General features: G+C 38.3%; 2 protein-coding genes across 2 annotated transcripts; one reads left to right on the plus strand and one right to left on the minus strand.

Moving 5' to 3' along the window:
* Positions 1-519: 519 nt before the first annotated feature.
* On the minus strand, positions 520-15266 carry LOC129358066 (myelin-associated glycoprotein). The gene is made up of 6 exons (XM_055026903.1): positions 14735-15266; positions 14299-14414; positions 2817-3197; positions 1064-1351; positions 687-980; positions 520-587 (listed from the first exon to the last, which is right to left on the minus strand). The coding sequence occupies exons 3-6, from the start codon at positions 3190-3192 to the stop codon at positions 520-522; spliced, it is 1026 nt and encodes a 341-aa protein (XP_054882878.1). The 5' UTR covers positions 3193-3197; positions 14299-14414; positions 14735-15266.
* On the plus strand, positions 6120-11194 carry LOC129358067 (SUN domain-containing protein 3-like). The gene is made up of 7 exons (XM_055026904.1): positions 6120-6259; positions 6328-6434; positions 8523-8642; positions 8740-8852; positions 8979-9152; positions 9420-9509; positions 10702-11194. The coding sequence occupies exons 1-7, from the start codon at positions 6120-6122 to the stop codon at positions 10813-10815; spliced, it is 858 nt and encodes a 285-aa protein (XP_054882879.1). The 3' UTR covers positions 10816-11194.
* Positions 15267-19143: the final 3877 nt, after the last annotated feature.

Consider the following 19143-nt stretch of genomic DNA (forward strand, 5'->3'; position numbering starts at 1 on the left):
ACTGGTCCAAAACATCACTGCGGGCATTGTGGTACACCAGACCCCAGTTTTTTTGTACCAGATGCCACGAGTCAGGGGCTGATCCTCGTCATCCTGGAAACTGCAGGGGATGACCACACAGGACCGAGTCAAGGCATTGAATCTGCGAGGGACGTCAGCAGCCAGGACGCGGAAAGCTGTTGGGGGGGCGAGAGGACCAGTTAAACTTAGAAAGGTGCTGTCAGAAAATACAGGACATTTAATACAAAAGACATGAAAATTATACAGATACACAAAACTGATAGCCTTAAATCTGAAATAATGCACAAAAGAGAGAAAAATAAGCAGGAAATCAGTGTCTTATGCAAGTTGTCTGGTGTAAGGAAAAAGAAAGGTGAGCTCACTATCTTTCTCGTTCAGTTCTTCTTTAACCTGTACGTATTCTGTAAAAATGAATAAATAAATGAATTTATTTTTGATTAGTAGCTAAGCAATAAACCCAAGTGAAAGCTATAAGTTTAACTGGATTAAAGAAAGCAGTCATTGTTTACTGGCCAACATTTTGAAACTGTAAATCTTCCAAGGCGTCTGGTGTCTCAAGTATTGCTCTGCAGATTTAAACACTGAAAATTTTAACTTCAATTCTGAGTTCTAATTTTAATTTGAACTATAGTGGTAAACAATGTGTGTTAGATGTAAAAATTCACTTTTTATCTGAAGAAGTGAGGAGTTTGATGTTTCTCCAGTCAGAAAATGTGCAATGCAGGTCAAAGGTTTTCCATTGTCTTCAAGGGAACCAATAAACGTAAGATTGGACTCAGTGGTATACGTATTACTGGATATTTTTTTGAGCTTTTGTAAATGCAGCATGTCTGAAAAGTTCCACTCAATTGTTGGTGTATTTGTCTTGCATTTGTAGGACACAGAACAAATTACACTCTTTGCCACTCCTTCTATTAGCTCTCCTGGAGGTTCAACCATTTTGATTGTTTCAAATGGGCCTAAGCAAAAAATTAAACTTTACTTGTGAAGAAAACTTAAAAATCTCATCAATTTAAACCACAGCATGTATATTTATACTCACATTCAACATGCAGGAGGAGCTCACTTTTGGCACTTTGTCCACCAGGATATCTCACAGTGCACTCCACCTTCTTGTGGTCTTCTTCTACATTCCAAGTTCGTTCTATTGTTCTTTCCCAAATGCCGTCTGACAACAAGGAGTCAATGGTGCGGTCTGTTCCAGGAATGCCATTCAGAGACAGGGCAGGAGGAGCAGAAGAACATGTATATTTCACTTTACAGGTAACCCTGCTTTGAGCTCCCACCTTAGGAACATCAATGATGCTCATTTGGGGTTCTTGTGCCTGGTCTATAAAGATAAAAATAGAAATATGTTAATGTATGATGATTCCAACTAAAATGTAGATATTTAAAATACTGGTGAAAGAGTGAAAGGAAAAGTTTAACATACATTATTTTAACCTAAACAACAGTTTAACTAGACAGACAAGTTTCTTGCTGCAATGGGAATAACTGCACAAGATATGAATATTTGTCAGATTTATTTTGCTTAATCAAGAAGTTGTTTTCCCAGACATGATTTTGTGCATTAAGTTGTTATGCTGCTCTTGAGAGTTGGTAAATAAAAGAAATGAGTGTGTCTGTTGTGAAGTCAACCAACTGGACCTGAGACGAACAAAGAAGGATTATATATATATATATATATTATATATATATATATATATATATATATTATATATATATATATATATATATATATATAATCCTTCTTTGTTTTTGTAATAGAATCCTTCTTTGTTCCTCTGCCTCCGCAAGGAAGGAGGCAGAGGACTAGTGAGTGTGAGAACCACTGTCCAGGACGAAACACTAAGATCCATAAATACATCAGGGACAAAGCCTCAACAGATAATGTGCTCAGTGAATGTCTCAGACAACAGGGAACGGAGGTTGAAGTGCCAGAGATACCATCATGGGAGGACAAGCCCTACATGGGATGTACCACCAGCAAATAACCCAAGTGGCTGATATCAGTAAATCCTACCAATGGCTGGAAAAAGCTGGACTCAAGGACAGCACAGAGGCCCTCATCCTGACCGCCCAGGAACAGGCCCTAAACACCAGAGCAATAGAGGCCCAGATCTACCACACCAGACAAGACCCAAGGTGTAGGTTGTGCAAGGAGGCCCCTGAGACAGTCCAGCACATCACAGCAGGGTGCAAGATACTGGCAGGGAAAGCGTACATGGAACGACATAACCAAGTGGCAGGCATAGTGTACAGAAACATCTGTGCAGAATATGGACTGGAAACCCCGAGATCAAAGTGGGAAACACCCCCAAAGGTGGTGAACACCAGAGCTAAGATCCTGTGGGACTTCCAGATCCAGACAGACAAAATGGTAATGGCGAACCAACCAGACATTGTCGTAGTGGATAAACAACAGAGGAAAGCCGTTGTGGTAGATGTAGCAATACCAAGTGATTGCAACATCAGGAAAAAGGAGCACGAGAAACTGGAGAAATACCAGGGCCTCAGGGAAGAACTGGAGAGGGCCTGGAAGGTGAAGACCACAGTGGTGCCTGTGGTCATCGGGGCCCTCGGGGCAGTAACCCCAAACTGGAGCAGTGGCTACAACAGATCCAGGAACAACATCAGACATCTCAGTTAAGAAATGTGCAGTTCTTGGCACAGCCAAGATACTGCGCAGGACCCTCAAGCTCCAGGCCTCTGGTAGAGGACCCGAGCTCAGAGGATAAGAACCACCCGCGGTGGGTGAGAAGGGAAATTTATTATGTGTGTGTGTGTGTTCTTACCTGAAACCATAATTTTGGTGCTTCTATCCAAAAATGAATGTCCCTGTGAGTGGTAGGAGGTAATTGGGTTGATATCAACCCATGGATAGAGTTTATCCTCATTGTGAGACATATCCAGCCGGTCTATTTTAAGACTACAATTGCGGTCTGACACAGAGCCAGTCAAATGTGTTATCCCATTATATCTGCTTAAAATATTTGATTGTCTTTGGTTGAATACGTCTGCGCGTCCATTACTTTGGTACAAGTACCAGACAACTTGGAGGCCACTCGGTTGGGCTTTGCTGTAGGAAAACTTGCAAGGAATGATGATACATGATCCTTTCATTCCCGTTACGCTTCTTGGAGTAGTGAAAGACCAGTCCAGATTGAGCATGTTTCCTGTAAAACACATAAAAACAAAACGATTTTGATTGGCCAGAGTAGTTTAAGCCTAATTTTAACTGATTTGCCCTGGACAGACCATAGATTTCTACATTTGAATGTTGTGTCTGCAATAGTATTATTTGTTGTCTTGGTGGGAAAAATAGTTACATTAACTCCTAAATCGAGACTTACAGGGTTCAAATGCCTAAACTGCAAAAACACAAAATCCTACCAAATAATTTTGGTCTAGTTTTTACTGCTAGTATCTCAACTTTTTTTTACTGCTAGTATCTCAACCCCAAATTCCCAGGAATTTGGGGTTGGAAACCAAATACCAGGAATTTGAATTAACTCCCAATCAGGTCTGCAGGAATGGAGACTCATCTAAAACATGCATTGCAGTGATGCTGGATATCAGAGTTGTTACATACATGTGTAGTTTTGCTGTTCTGAAACATGAATTTATTTATTTTTATTTTAACACCAAGCCATTTTCATTGCCTCGTTCCATAATGGGGACTATGTGGCTATTGTTTATTAATAATCAGGTTGTACCCTGACTATGTAATTTTAATATAAATTACTAACTTTGTTAATAATTGCCATTAGCAAAAATTTTTCATAGCCAAATCAGACCAATTGTTGGACAACAATTGCAAAATACAAGAAGAAATGTCAGAGATCCTCCAAGTAGGATGTAATTGTTCACAGAATACATGTTTTGAATCACATCAGTACAAGAAAGCACCAAGAACGGGAAGACATGTTAAATGTGTTCTTCAGTGACCAAAACCACACTGAAGACACAAAAGCAGAAGAGGTGGTAAAACAGTAAGACAATAAGTAAGTTTGAGGAATTGTGGAAAGAGTTTTGCACACAGATGTGTTTGATAAAACACAACTATGATATTGAAGTTTATTGATCTATAGCAATACAATGCAAGAGTATAAAATTATTTATTTGGTGCTCTGCCTTTTAAACTTACTAGCTTCACAGTATTCAGGGAAGCTAAATAAGTTGTCAACAATGTCACCCTGGAAATACGGAAAAGCACTGCTCAGGTCCTGCTTTAACCTCATCCGTCTAAAGTCCCTCTAGAGTCAAAAGTCATTTTTTACGTAATTCAGCTGAGTTGCATTCAAACTTTGTGACATTTTCATTTCGTATATCTTCTGGAAAAACCTGCCATTGAGTTCATCCAGACAGAGTATAACAAGCAGTTCTATACCTGAAGTGTGGTTTATTGTCCAACATTTGAGGAATAACTCATCCAGGTGTGGATATGTAGAAAAAAAGATGTTACTAACCAAGTGTACTTTAAACCTTTTTGTGAAGAAGGGCTGAATCCCCTCATTGTATCTCGTGAGATAGATGTTGGCAGACAGTCAGAAGTTCAGGGAATACACAGTTTCTGATGTGACAAAACTTTTAGGGTCTATTTTTCTCTGTTTTAGGAACTGGACAGATGTAGTCCTCACTTACACGCTTCCGGAAATAAGTGGGGTTTGGATTCTATGTTTCTGTATACTCTCTTATTTTCTCTATAGTATTTTGGTTCGATCAGCCCTGAACTCTGCTAAAGTGAGTTGTACTACATACCAAGCAAAATGGTTTATAATAACCTTCCTTTAATTAGGCAAAAATAATAATAAAATAAGGAAATGACAGGTTTAGGGTTTAGACAAACCAGAAAAAATAAACATTATTCCCACAGAACAGTAAATTCATACAGGGTAAACACTAGTTATATAACCCAGTATTGTAAACTAAGATAATATGGCAGCAAATACTATCTACTTTGCAGGCCTGTTAAGATGCTCAGGAATCAGGATTCCTCCGACTCAACAGTCCAGATATTGACTGTCAACTCAGTACCTTGTTGTCCAACAAATCCAAGCGATACTTCACCCAGTGTCCAGCGAGCCCTCTAAACCATCCAAAAACAGTAGCTCAGGGAAAAAGCAGTTGTGTGGCCTTCATGTGCTCTCCACATCGACGGCTCTCCTTTCCCTCGGTGCCAGAGGTACTCTGAGTGACACGGGCACTCAGAGTGACTATCTGGAGTCAAGGTCCTCGTTAACCAGTCCGGTAACGACCTTCTGTAACGTTTTAAGTGCTACTCTAACAGTCACAGCTGCTTACAAAAGTCCTTTGTAGCAACAGCTTTGCTCTAACTTTAGAGTGAATATACAACCAAGAAAACTAACACACAGTTAGACAGTTTCTAGCCAAAACTTGACTATGTACTGGTAGCTTGCATAACTTCTCTTGAAGACAAGTTTTACTCACTTCTAGAAACTTCTTAAAACAACGGCTCCTCCTGTGCTATCCCTTCTCTCGCTCTTGCTTACTGTTCTCTCTCTCTTTCTGCTCCTTAAGGTCTGAATGATAATCAGATCATTAAAAAAATATTAGGAAAAGTGGTGTTTCTTGTAGATATAACATTAGGCTTTATGATTTTCTTTTCTCTTAGTCTTGGTACCCCACCTAAAACTTTGTTTTGTTTTTAGGGAAGAACTCTTCTGAATCCAGGACATTATTGGGCCTTTGTAGATTTCCCAGGATGTTTTAGCCATCGCACTGTCCCACAAAGCTGCCATCATTCATGTATCCCTGGGTTACATTCCAATATGTTTCCCCAACTTCCTCCTCTCTTGTGGCACACTCATGCACACTGGAAGAAAAAGTGCTTCCTGTGTGCCCCTTGTGCACACAGGACTGCAGGTGCCCCTCATGAACATGCATGAGGGGCATGCTGTGCATGAGTGTGCCCCGCGTGAACACTGGACTGCATGCGGGGTCCTCCTATTTACAATGAGGACCCTGAACCCGGTTCTTCTGGTTCCCAGGAGACACTCTGAGATTCTTCAGTACAAAAGGTCCACACACACAGACACAGGCACTCATGCCTCCAGTGTGCATGTGCCGGAGCATGCATGTGCATGAGTGTGCACCTCATGCACACTCATGCTCCAGTGTGCATGAGGGGCTCCAGTGTGCCCATCATGCAGTTATGTGTCCCCATCTTGGTGCCTGCACGTTGGCGTTACCCCAACGTGCAGGCACTCCAGAAAGGGTGGCACACTCATCATGCTCCAGTATGCATGTGCCCCTCATGCACATGCATGTGTGCACACTCATCAGGGGCTCCAGTGTGCTCCTCATGCACACTGGAGTGCATGAGGTTCAGGGTTCTGACCGTTGTCTGTCCTTATGGGCCAAACAACAGTTCAGATTACCCACCCTTTTTGGTACGGGGTACTGGAGTGTGCCTCTCAGGGTATTCATTTGTTCTACTGGGGTCTGCAACGGGGCAATGTCAGTGAGACATGGAGGGATGTGGTTGGGAGGAATGGCCCTGCTGATCTAAACTCCAGTGGTGAACTGTTGCTGGACTTCTGTGTTTGTCATGGATTGTCCTGTGCATGGCTGTTTGTCCTGTCTCTCTCTTAATTGAGCAGGATCCATTGAAATATCTTTTTAAATAATTCTTATTTTCTTAACCTCCTCCCAAAAAGCCCTGGTTTGTTGCATTGCCATAAGCAATGTAATAGTTCCCCTTTCTCCATCATGCATACACAAATATAGAAAGTTGGGGTTACATTTATTCAGTTTTATAGCTGCATTTAGATACAAGTTCACACAATAGTTCCTAAACTTTGAAGTGCATATGAAACAGGACTAACAATAACAAGAATAGCAGAAACTTTTTGATAATGTGCAACTAAGTAGCACAACTTTGTCAAAATGTACATAACGTGCATATTGAACTGTAAATATATAACAGGAAATGTACAATCCAGTGTGTCGGTGTAGAGAAAGCGCTCTGCAGTAATAACGGAAATGTTTTTATCAAACATGTCTAAAAAACTGTGCAATAACTGCATGTAAATGCCAGTAGGGAAGTAAACATTTCTTGATTTTGTTTAGAGCAGTGATTTGATTGACTAATTTAACAAGATAATTTTTTTTCGTACCTTAATTTTTAAAATGCTTTAAATGAATTTAAAAGAGGCAGAAATGAATTGTGGGCAGGTTCTGTGGAGCATTCTGATGTCACATAAGCTGACTTGTCATCAGGCGCTTTTGGAACTTTTGTCAATAAGAGCCGAGTTCCTACAGGAATTCATCCATTTGAAGAGTTAGACGTCGGATAGATTACTTCAAAAAATTCAAGAAATTGAACTGAGCTTCAGTTTTTCGAGTAAGTATTTATTTAGAAATTAGTGAAGCAAAGAAAAAAATGACATTTTGTGCCAGTTTTTTGAAGGAAGTGTGCAGCAATGTTGAAAAAAAGTTGAGCAAGACAAGTTGTTAGTAATCAGTTTTTTTTAGCTCAACATCAAATTGTTTAATTTGAGTAACTTTTTGATGTAAACATTAAACGTCTCATTTGTGTTTTAGTACCTTTTTTTTATTTACGCGAACTTCACTGAGTATTGAAACAGCAGAAAAATATTAAGGAGTTCTACATGCAAAATAATGTTTTTCTTTAATTTTTATGGATGGTTGGTGATTTTCACACATGAAATGATTAATTTGATTTGATAGGTAACTAAATGATGTTCTGATCAACATTAAATGAAGTTTTTGATATATTACATCTTTAAATTTACAGTGTTTACGAGGAAAATGACTTTTACTGTAGAGTTGTGTTGGTACATTTTGGACATGCTTTGCACCAAAATGTACCACTTTTGCATGTCTTTGGTTTTTTACAGTCATGCTTAGAAGAAGTGAACGTTTGAGAAACAACGGATACTATGATATGGATGGACAACCTGTTATTTCATACAGGGAGGCGCCAATCAGGTAGATCAAATCAGCAATTTTCATTAAGTCATATGTTTTATGCAGTCATCTGCGGATCAGTGTACATTTTAACTCACTTGTATATTTTTCATCTAGGGCCATAAGGAGGCGCTTAACAGGTCGTCCTGAAAACCACCCTGCAGTCACATTTAGAGAGAGGTCACATTATTCTGGTGACAATGTGATTGACAGAGAAAGACAGATGATGATGACTCTGTTGCAGGGTGGTTTTGATATATCAGTCTTTGTCTTTCTCATCTTCGTCACTTTTGGTAAATAATCTCCTACAAACAGTCAATTTGGAAGTGTCACAGAAAGTCTGTATTTTTAAATTTTTTCTCACTGTTGTCTTCTGCTCATGTTCATCAGGATGTATTTGCTGTATTATTTCCTTCCACTCACGATCTTCACAGTTGTCTCTCACAACTCTAACAGACATGGTAGGCTTTCTCTTCCTAATCTTAACACTGATTTAATTATCATGATCAAACATGAGAACAAGCTGTTAATTTTTATGTTGTGCACAGGTTACGATCTTTGGACGCAAGGATCAAAGACATCTCTCCAACCTGGAGTCTTGGAGCAGAAGGTTGACTACCTTCTGCCACAAGCAGACCTGTGGCCCAACTTTGCTCTGGAGTCTCAAGGCGAGCCATTACAAATAAGATCATCAACTAGATTTCAAATTTTCAGTATTAAAATTTTCTAACTCACATTATTTCTGTTTTTGTGTTTTGTGTACAGGAGCAAATATTTTACACAAGATGACCTCAGAGGCTTATGACATCAATAAAGAAGTTGGAAGGTTTGGGAAATTGTTCAAGAGACCTCCTATTGGCCCAGGCATTGTTATTAAGGTTTGAATGATGATCAGATCATTAAAAAAATAAAAGTGGTGTTTCTTGGTGATATATTATTAGGCTTTATGATTTACTTTTCTCTTAGTCTTGGTACCCCACTTAAATTTTGTTCTCTGTTTTCAGGGAAAAAATCGTCTGCAACCTGGAAAATGCTGGGCCTTTCCAGGTTTCCAGGGACGTTTGGGCGTCTCACTTTCACACCCAGCCACCATCAGACATGTGTCCCTGGGTCACATTGCTAAGACTGTGTCCCCAACGTCCTCTGTCTCTAGTGCTCCCAAAGAATTTTCTGTATATGTAAGTCAAATAAAATGAGTGTCAAAAGTGTAATATAGATATAGCCACGTATAGTATAGTATATATTAAGTATACATTCAAAAGGTGATAGCATTGATTCCATATGACATTGCTTGATCTCATTCTAAACCATGCAAACTTTCTGTCTGCACTAATGAATTTTCTGTTTATCTCAGGATGTGATATGTTTTCTGATACACCGACTAACTTTCACATATGTTGAAAGAACAAGATAATGAACTGAATTTTTATCTAATTTTGTCTCAGGGAAAGAAGAATTTAGAAGATGAGGAAACTCATTTGGGAACTTTCCAATACGATGAAGATGGAGACCAAATACAGACCTTCAAACTTCCTGTAAATATGTCAAATTAATGTTTTATTAACCAAATACAGTTCTCTCAGAAGACCAGACTTACCTACCCTGTTATAAATATTGATATATTGAAATGATGATCATATATTCTAACATACAATCATAAGGTTCTTCACTGGGTATTACTAGCATTCAATTTAAAAACATACTTTGAATAAAGTACCGTATTATTGTTTCATTCAAAAGGCTTCAATGAAAAACTCTACTTAAACCATAAAAATGTATGTTAATCTTGCACTTTTAGAGTAGTGGTAACTGATAAAAAGCATTGAAAAATTAATCAATTAGTTAAGTTGTCTAGAAATAGTGCCTAAATGTAATGCAGCCACATTAAGCTTTGTTATTGAACCATAACTATTCCAAAACACAGAGATACAAAGTGTTTAACTTGAACAAATGGAAAAAACTGTAGATTTATTTGGCCATCTATTAAGGAGGAAAATATTGTTGTCTTGGCATAAATCTCGTTGAGACTTTTATTACATCACGGTAACAAAATACAAAAAGTCAACCTCTTATTATTAAGATGTGGGAGATTCTTCAATCAACACGGAGACTCGGATTTCTTTTACTGAACATTTCTGTTCAGTTTTTATTGAGGAGAAAACAGTGACAGCTGATCACAGCTGTTTGTTACCTAGCAACCAAAATCAACAGAAGCAAGACAGTGACGAAATACAGAACCACATCCGGTTTAGCATTCTTCAAAATAAAAGACTTCCTCTATTCAAATAAATCATGCCTCGCACTTAAATATATTTCACTGTAGCTTTTGTAATTATTTACAATCATGTTAATTTAAATAAATAATAATCATCACGTAAATTATGCTCAACATACAATTGTAAGGAAGTCACTTAAAATGCAAATTGTACTTAACAAATAAATAAAAATGTAAAAAAGTCATAACACTTTTCACAAAACAATAATTTTTATTGTCTCTGTATAACAAACAACAAAATCCCAGTGTTACTACAAAACATTTTGTTTTCTGGTTAGCAAGATATCAGTATAATTACCTCGCTATCTTGAGATAAACTATGCAAAATGTATTTACAGCAAGGAAAGTTGAACTAGGCTTCCATCAGACAGACCTCCTTTGTTTCTATCATCTATTTGCAACTATGGATTATCAATCTAACCTCCCTAATTTATATCTCTCTTGACTTACAGGCCGATAAAGTTGGTTCCTTCCGTCATGTGACTCTAAAGGTGAACAGCAACTGGGGTCATCCGGACTACACCTGCCTCTATAACTTTAGAGTGCATGGAGAAATTGCAAAATGACGAGGAGAAATGGATGACATATGGAGAAAACTATTTTTTTACCCTTTGATATATCTCTTTTGTATATGTTTACACAATTAATTTTAATTCCTCACAAAAAGTCCTCACAGTCAACCGTAAGTAGCACAATGGCACAGTTAGTAGCACTGTTACCTTTCAGAAAGAGGTTCAGACGTAATAAAAGTGGGATTTGTGGGTTTTCTCCGGGTGCTCCGGCTTCCTCCCTCAGACATTTTAAAATTGGCACGTGTGGGTTCTCTCTGGAAGCTCCGGCTTCCTCCCACAGAAATAATAAAAGTAGGATTTGTGGGTTCTCTCTGGGTGCTCCGGCTTCCTCCCACAGAAATAATAAAAGTAGGATTTGTGGGTTCTCTCTGGGTGCTCCGGCTTCCTCCCACAATAAAACTTTAGCTGTTCGGTTAATTGGTCTGCCCAAAATCTCCTCAGCTGTGAGTATGTGCTGCATGGTTGACAACATAACGACATAAACTTTATGATAACATTAACATATTCAAACACAAACTTATACTCTTAATCAAATTAAAGATTGTCTGTCCAGGATATGGGAATACAGCAACATGATTTTGTAGATAATGATGCACTAACACAATTCTTTAAGTTCTTTCACAAATATTGAAGTTTAACTTTGTTTCATGTTATTCTTTTGGGACTGATTCCAGTGAGAGGTAGTTTACTGCTACAGGTTCAGACTATTTTCTGTTAATATCTATTGTATAGACTTTCCCAGATCTACCTTTTGTAACATGTGTATTGTAAACTAATATTGTAATTGAATCTGTCTTTCTTTCAGAAGGTTTGTTGACAGTTTTGTGTTTGTGTGTTTTTTATTTTTGCCCTCTTGAAGCCAGCCAGCCTCGGCAGATGGCTGCTCATCCTGAGCCTGGTTCTGCTGGAGGTTTCTTCCTTTTAAAGGGAGTTTTCCTCTCCACTGTTGCCTTGTGCTTGCTCAGGATGGGGGATCCCTTGGATTAAACATCCATCGCGATCTGCTGGTGACCCCTCCGCAGAATCGCCACCTTAACGTGGTGGAGGGGTTTGAGTATCCCCATGACCCAGATGGAGATTTTGTCTTGGGGTTCAGCCAATAGTGAGGCTTCCCAGGGCAGGCTGCCATTGGGGAGGGATCAGACTAAGAGCGATTCAAGGTTTTCAATGAAGGGCTACCAAAGGAATCAGGTATTTCTAGGACACAGACAGTTATCCCAAGTACGGTTTTGACGGAAGTTTCTCCCTATAAAAAGTCAGTAATCTTCTTCACTGATAAAAATGACAATGAATTCACTGTACTCCAATGCCCTCCTGTGACTGCTAATTGTGCTTCCATTAAGGTACCAGAATGTGAGGGTCCTAAAGTCACATGGGGACTTTGGTCTATTTGACCCAAGGGCTTCTGTTCCACATGGCCAACGAGTGAGCAGTGTGAGACAAGTGGAGATTTGAGACAGACACACAGGCATGGAAGGTTCTGGCTCAATACTTGGAGAGGAGCCACTCACCCACACTTGAAGGAGGTCCACACCTTGGAGGAGTTGCCTACACCTGAAGGGGCCAATGGGTCCATGTTTGAAGAAAAACTGCACACGACAGAGGGCCAGAAGGAGGCGTGCACATGTCAGTTCAGTGGTTCCCAGGTATATGCCAACATGCCTGGGCTTCTGTCTACATGTCTGGGATGGTGCCACATACTCTTGATTTGTGTTTTAAAAATAAAGGCCTCTAAAGTGCTTCAAATGGTTACTGGTGTTGTATCCACTCATTCTTCTTTGATGGCCTTTGTGCCGTAACACTCCAAGTCAGTAAATCTCAATCCTTTAAAGAACATTTGGGATGCTGTGAGGTGGAATATTTGTATCATCAACATGGAGCCAACAAATATGCAGCAATTCATCATCTGCCAAAGATACAACTATACTATTTTACAGACCTTCCAACCTACACACAACAGAATGTGAGAAACTGCAACATTGCATGGCATGTGCAGGGTTTGTCTTCAGAAAACGTTTTAAGACTGGTTGGGGCACCATAGCTGTTGACAGGAAACATAAGATATTACTGTGTAATTGAGTTACTTGAAGACAATACTTAAACCCAAAACTATAGAATCCAAAAAAAAAAAAAAATACAATTAAAAAAAATGTCAGTGATTTGCAATTCTGTTAAATCCAAATTAAGTCATGTCGTCGATCCAAGAGCACAATATAATGCTGATCACATTTAGAACTGGCCTGAAGATACAAAGCTGGCATGTTTACTTAGTAAGAGTTCAAAGAACAATATTTATAATTAGACTGTTTTGTTACCTCAACCACAATCTGGTGCTGTCAGTTAAATCTTTGAGTTTTAGCTCTGTTTGTTCACAAACACATCTTAGTAAACTACGATTTTAAGTGACTCTTCGGCCAATTAAACTGGGGATGGAGAGGGCAGTTTGGAGGGAGTGTCACATGACACAATTTTCCATTTCCTGCCATCATTTTCCTCTTATGACAATCTTAGAATGTTCTGACCTATTCTGTGTTGTGTTGGGACAACTCCGACATAAAATCGGGGATAGTCAACATTGTCTTGGCCCTTTTATCGTAGCCAGTCACTGGGAATGAGAACGCAGCCTGTTGACTGTTACAGGTAGCCAATCAGAAAGTGTGGTGTCGTAAGCACAGAGTAAATGTTTTACTCATTTCAGCAGTCATCCACTAAGATGTTTCAGCATTTATTAAAAACGGAGCAAATGTCTGTAAAATATTTCACATTTCAATCACATTGACTCATTTAATTATTTCAAAATAGCAACATTTAGTATCAAAAGAGCAATGAATGCAAAATGTCATCTTTTTTTGTTTTTATTCATAAGCTTTTTTTGTTTTTATTTACTAAGCAACAAAAACAGTAAAGAAATATTAAGGATATCGCTAATTACCAAATTTTGTTTGGTTTTTGTTACCCATGTTTTTAGGTTTATTATGAATGAGCTGAAGTGAAGCAGAATAAAGTTGTCAAATGAATTATGAATGGAGTTTATTTGAGGTCATCACCTTGGAGGCCTAGCCCTGCAATATAGATGTTTGTTTTTCTTCTTCTCCCTGGTTGACCCAAGTAATATAAGAATTTTCTATGTTCTTTGATAAATTGTATGTTTCATGCTCAATTTATACATTTTCAACACATTTTAAGCACAACCGGAAGTTGAGTGATGTATGTTGATTGAATCATGGACAACAGAAGACTGAGTATTGTATGCTAATTGATACAGGAGACTAAGTACTGTATGCTAATTGATCATGCTCTGAGCTCATGGTCAAGTCGTGGGCAGGGAAGTAGCATTCTGATTGGCTAACCCGTCAGGAAGAGGGGAAATGGCCATTCCCTTCTTTCATTCGAGTTTGTTTTGGTAATGAGTATAAAAGGCAGAAAAGTCCCATTGTTCAGTAGAGTCAGAGTAGAGTACGGACGCCCAATTTTTACCGCTGCACCATTGAGAGCATCCTCACCAACTGCATCACAGTTTGGTATGGGAACTGCTCTGTCTCCGACCGGAAGGCGCTGCAGAGGGTGGTGAAAACTGCGCAGTGTAACTTTCTCTAGAGAGATAAAAAAAAGACAAATCTTCAAGACGTGACTGCCTGCGAGTGGTCCCTCAGCTCCACCAGCACTCCGCAGAATTCTTTATTACATTTTGTGTGTGTGTGTGTGTGTGTGTGTGTGATCGTATAGGTTAAATCGAACAGTTAACAATTTCTTAAAATCAAAACAAAACATTCTCATTTCAAAATAACTTCAACAAAACCAACAGTAAAATAACTGCCATCGCAGCCAACAGTTAACAGTTATAACTTTTGGAAAACATTTCTATATATATTTTTTATACATGTATACATATGTTTTTATAACCAGAACCCACCTAGAGTGATAAAAAAAGACAAATCTTCAAGACGTGACTGCCTGCGAGTGGTCCCTCAGCTGAAAAACAACAGATATAGTTAGCGTCATGACTGTTTGGTCAGCCAGCAACACCAACTGACGCAGCTCTCACACATAGGGCCATATTTTTCCAGCCCAACCACGACAAAACGTCATAATTTATATTTATGAATGTCAGTTGTTATTATAGTATTTTGTTAAGTACTGAACCAGAAAAATATGACCCCAAGTAAAAAAAATAATGAAGAGCTGCGCCTCCACCAGCACTCCGCAGAATTCTGGTGGGGGAAACCGCGAGAGCGCCTGAAGGACCCGTCGCATGCAGTGCGTGATCATACCACTAGGTGGCTCCAAAACATGGCGTTACTCAAAAATCTCATCAAAAACAAACACAACCTTCATTATTTTGGGCAAAATTCACAGACATATTATACACACTTTGCTCTCTGTTACACCAGCACATCGCCGGGGCATCGCTCCCTGCCATCAATGACATCTACAGGAAGCGGTGTCTGAAAAGGGCCTGGAAAATCAGCGCAACAGCGCCAGCGGTGCAAGTGCTGGCCTGCTGCTGTTGTTTGTGTCGCTGATGTTTCTGGTCTTGTTATCTTAGAAGATCCACAAACATACATCAACACAAAGCTGTCTATTGCAAGTTATTTTCAATATTTCTGTTGTGGAATAAATCTCAATCTGTTTGTCTTTTTTCATACGTTGAAAAGTGGATTGACATTATCTAAAATAATACAACTTTAAGAGTAAAAGCAGAAATTAAATGAACAAACATTCCTCATTCAGTTGCCAAATAAAAGGATTTATTTTCATTTGTAATATTCAAGAATTTTTTGAGCTATTAAAATGAGAAAAAACATACAATGTGATATTATTCATGTTATTTAAAAGGGAACACACACACACACACACATATATATATCATAATCCATCTTGTGTGACACTCCTTTATCCACATGAAGAGAATACTCTGCCATGTATTCTCTTCATGGCAGAGATTAGAGAAATGAGGCATTAGTGGTTCATTACTGTTTATTTCTTCCTGAAATGAAAAGTAAAGGTCTACAATTGAAATGAAAAGCAGAGGAAGTGAGAATAACATGATTATGAATGTGAACTATAAACAGAAACTTGGCAGCAGAAGAAGAGCAAGCGCATCCAAATCGATCCTCAGACTGTTTACTCAAATGTTGCCATACAGGTTAACATCCTGTAAAGAAAAAATATTTAATTGGCTCGTTATTGCTTAATAAACTTTATGTGCTTGTATTGTACTCTATGAACCGTACAGGAAATATGTTCTTGTAAAACCAAAGGCTTTTGACGAATATTATCAAAAATGTTGAAGTTTGGTCTAATAAGAGATCATCGTTTCATAAACAATAAAAGCTCAGAGATTAAGAGTTTCAACTGGAAAATAGTTATTTTTAATGTGTGATTCTCTTCATGGCAGAGAATAGAGAAATGAGGCATTAATGATTCATTACTGTTTATTTCTTCCTGAAATGAAAAGTAAAGGTCTACAATTGAAATGAAAAGCAGAGGAAGCGAGAATAACATGATTATGAATGTGAACTATAAACTGAAACTTGGCAGCAGAAGAAGAGCAAGCGCATCCAAATCGATCCTCAGACTGTTTACTCAAATGTTGCCGTACAGGTTAACATCCTGTAAAGAAAAAATATTTAATTGGTTCGTTATTGCTTAATAAACTTTATGTGCTTGTATTGTACTCTATGAACCGTACAGGAAATATGTTCTTGTAAAACCAAAGGCTTTTGACGAATATTATCAAAAATGTTGAAGTTTGATCTAATAAGAGATCATCGTTTCATAAACAATAAAGCTCAGAGATTAAGAGTTTAGACTGGAAAGTTGATCATCAGGGAAAATAGTTATTTTTAATGTGTATCAAGAAAAATTGACTGAAACATCCTCTCAACAGCTGTAAATGGTAAAATTCAATGAACAATGCAACTGACCTCTGGTGTGGGCGGCGCATTTCGTCTTTGGTTACTGGATGAGCGAAACAAGATAATTAATAAAGAACCACAATAATCGCAGCAGTCTTTTGAAGCCTGAAATATAGAGTTGTTCTCCTCACTTCTTTGGTGATGGATAATACTGCTTGTTGACTTTTTCTCACAGACGAACACTTCTGCATTATTTCTAGGAGCAAAAACATATTTCACAATATCACATTTTCAGCATTTCTGCTCATTATAAAATAAAACCACGGCTGAAAACTTACAAATAACTGACTCTGAGGTCAGTCGAGTTGTTTGGGCGTCTGCAACAATTATACACGTTGTTCTTAGTCTACTTTTAATTTTTTAATCACTTAATGTCTGATATTCTTGTTTGTAATAAACATAAAATTATTACCTTGAAAATCTATTCCAGAAAGAGTTTCTGTAAAAGAAACATTCAAGTAGTAGCAACTTTAACATTGACAATGAGGAGATTTAACAACAGAAAATGTTCCTACCTGGTGATCTGCCAGCCGACTTGACCGTCCTCTGATTGTCTGAAAATAATAGTGTTGCAAACATCAGAACTGAGGATTAAAAGGGCAGAATTTGCTTTTTGTTGATCTTACCGAGAAAACCTTCTCCAAACTGAATTCCTGCACAGAAACATTTGTTAATTTTTAGTATGTGATCAACTGCAGTTTCAAAAAAAGCTTTTTGGTTGTGCACCTTTTTTCTGGCCTTGGAGGTTTCTCTCTATCTCCCTCAAAGTAAGTCCTATAGGTATTAAATGGTTTTGGATTTACTATTTGCTTGTGCAAAAACAAAAAGAAACTGAGCAAAACGTTTAATTCACCTGGTTAATCTACCCCAAAGAGATCTTTGGTGTATGGGGGATGTTTACATCCCTATGGAAGAACAAGGATGTAAACATCCATTTATCAGTGACACAGTGTTACATTTGAGAGTGAATATGAGTGTAAAGTAGAGCTGTATAAATTTCTAATTCCAAGCATGTAAGATCATTGTTGTTAATTAGTATTAGCGAATAATATTTAATAAATACTCATTAATATCTATAATATTTGAATCAAGATGTTTAGATTGAGAGGCAAGACATGTCTCTTAATTTTGTCCTTGAACAGCAAATTGGATTTAAAACAACCCTTACCTTACCTTACCTTACCTTACCTTACCTTACCTTACCTTACCTTACCTTACCTTACCTTACCTTACCTTACCTTACCTTACCTTACCTTACCTTACCTTACCTTACCTTACCTTACCTTACCTTACCTTACCTTACCTTACCTTACCTTACTTACCTTACCTTACCTTACCTTACCTTACCTTACCTTACCTTACCTTACCTTACCTTACCTTACCTTACCTTACCTTACCTTACCTTACCTTACCTTACCTTACTTTACCTTACCTTACCTTACATTACCCCTAACAACTCATATCAAAACAGAGAGCAAAAGTGCTAAATTAGCACAGCACTTAAAAGTTCTTGGAGGTAAAATTCTTGCCTTTTCTCTGGGCAATCGGTGTGCTTTCTGGTAATGAGAAAATTGTAATTTCTTTAGGTCAGCTTCATTTTCTTTAATTGGCCTCATTTTTGAAGGCAAAAAGACATCAGCGCAATACACGCAAAAGCATATATTAGTCGATTTTGAGAGGTTTACTCACCTTTTCCTGTAGAAGAATATGCCAAGCAGCACAGCAAAGAGGATCAGCACTAAGATGACAACAGGAATCACCACAGGGATAGCTTTCTGCATCTGGTACGCCGTAGTTCCTGGAGATGGAGATATAAAATAATCATAATGAGAAAATCTCTCAGTTTCCTGTGTCCAATGCTTTGATAAGAAAAATGATTTGTTGAGTCTAACCCTCTACAATTAATTTGAAAGTCCTGGTTTCATTCTTTCCACGCCAGAAGATGGCGGTACAGTTCAGGTTTCTCTGTCCATCTCCTCCAGCAACCACAAACGTGATGGTGGACGTCGTCTTCCAGACACCTCGTGACATCTCAGTGTCTGAAACCTCGTTGTTGACGTAAGGGACACTCCATGAAAACTTTGGAGGATGTGATGAGCATGAGTGACTGACAGAACAGGAGACATTTACAGTTGAACCAGCATTCACTTGAGCTGGAACTAAACTCATCACTGGTTTCTCTGGAGAAGCTGAGGATTAAAGACAAAGACGTTTGCTATTGCTCAGATTGGAAGAAAATTTATCACAAACAGCATGCGAATGATGTAAAACATTAGTAAGGATTCTTGACCTTTCATGACGATAAAAACGCAGCTGTTGTTAAATCTGTATTTGTTTGTTCCTTTCTCTCCATAGAAACAGAAAGGGCCGTTGTCAAAGGGTTTTATGTCGTCAATCTCCAAAG

This window comes from Poeciliopsis prolifica, unplaced genomic scaffold (genome assembly GCF_027474105.1).
Source record: "Poeciliopsis prolifica strain line A6 unplaced genomic scaffold, Auburn_PproV2 SCAFFOLD386, whole genome shotgun sequence".
NCBI lineage: Eukaryota > Metazoa > Chordata > Actinopteri > Cyprinodontiformes > Poeciliidae > Poeciliopsis > Poeciliopsis prolifica.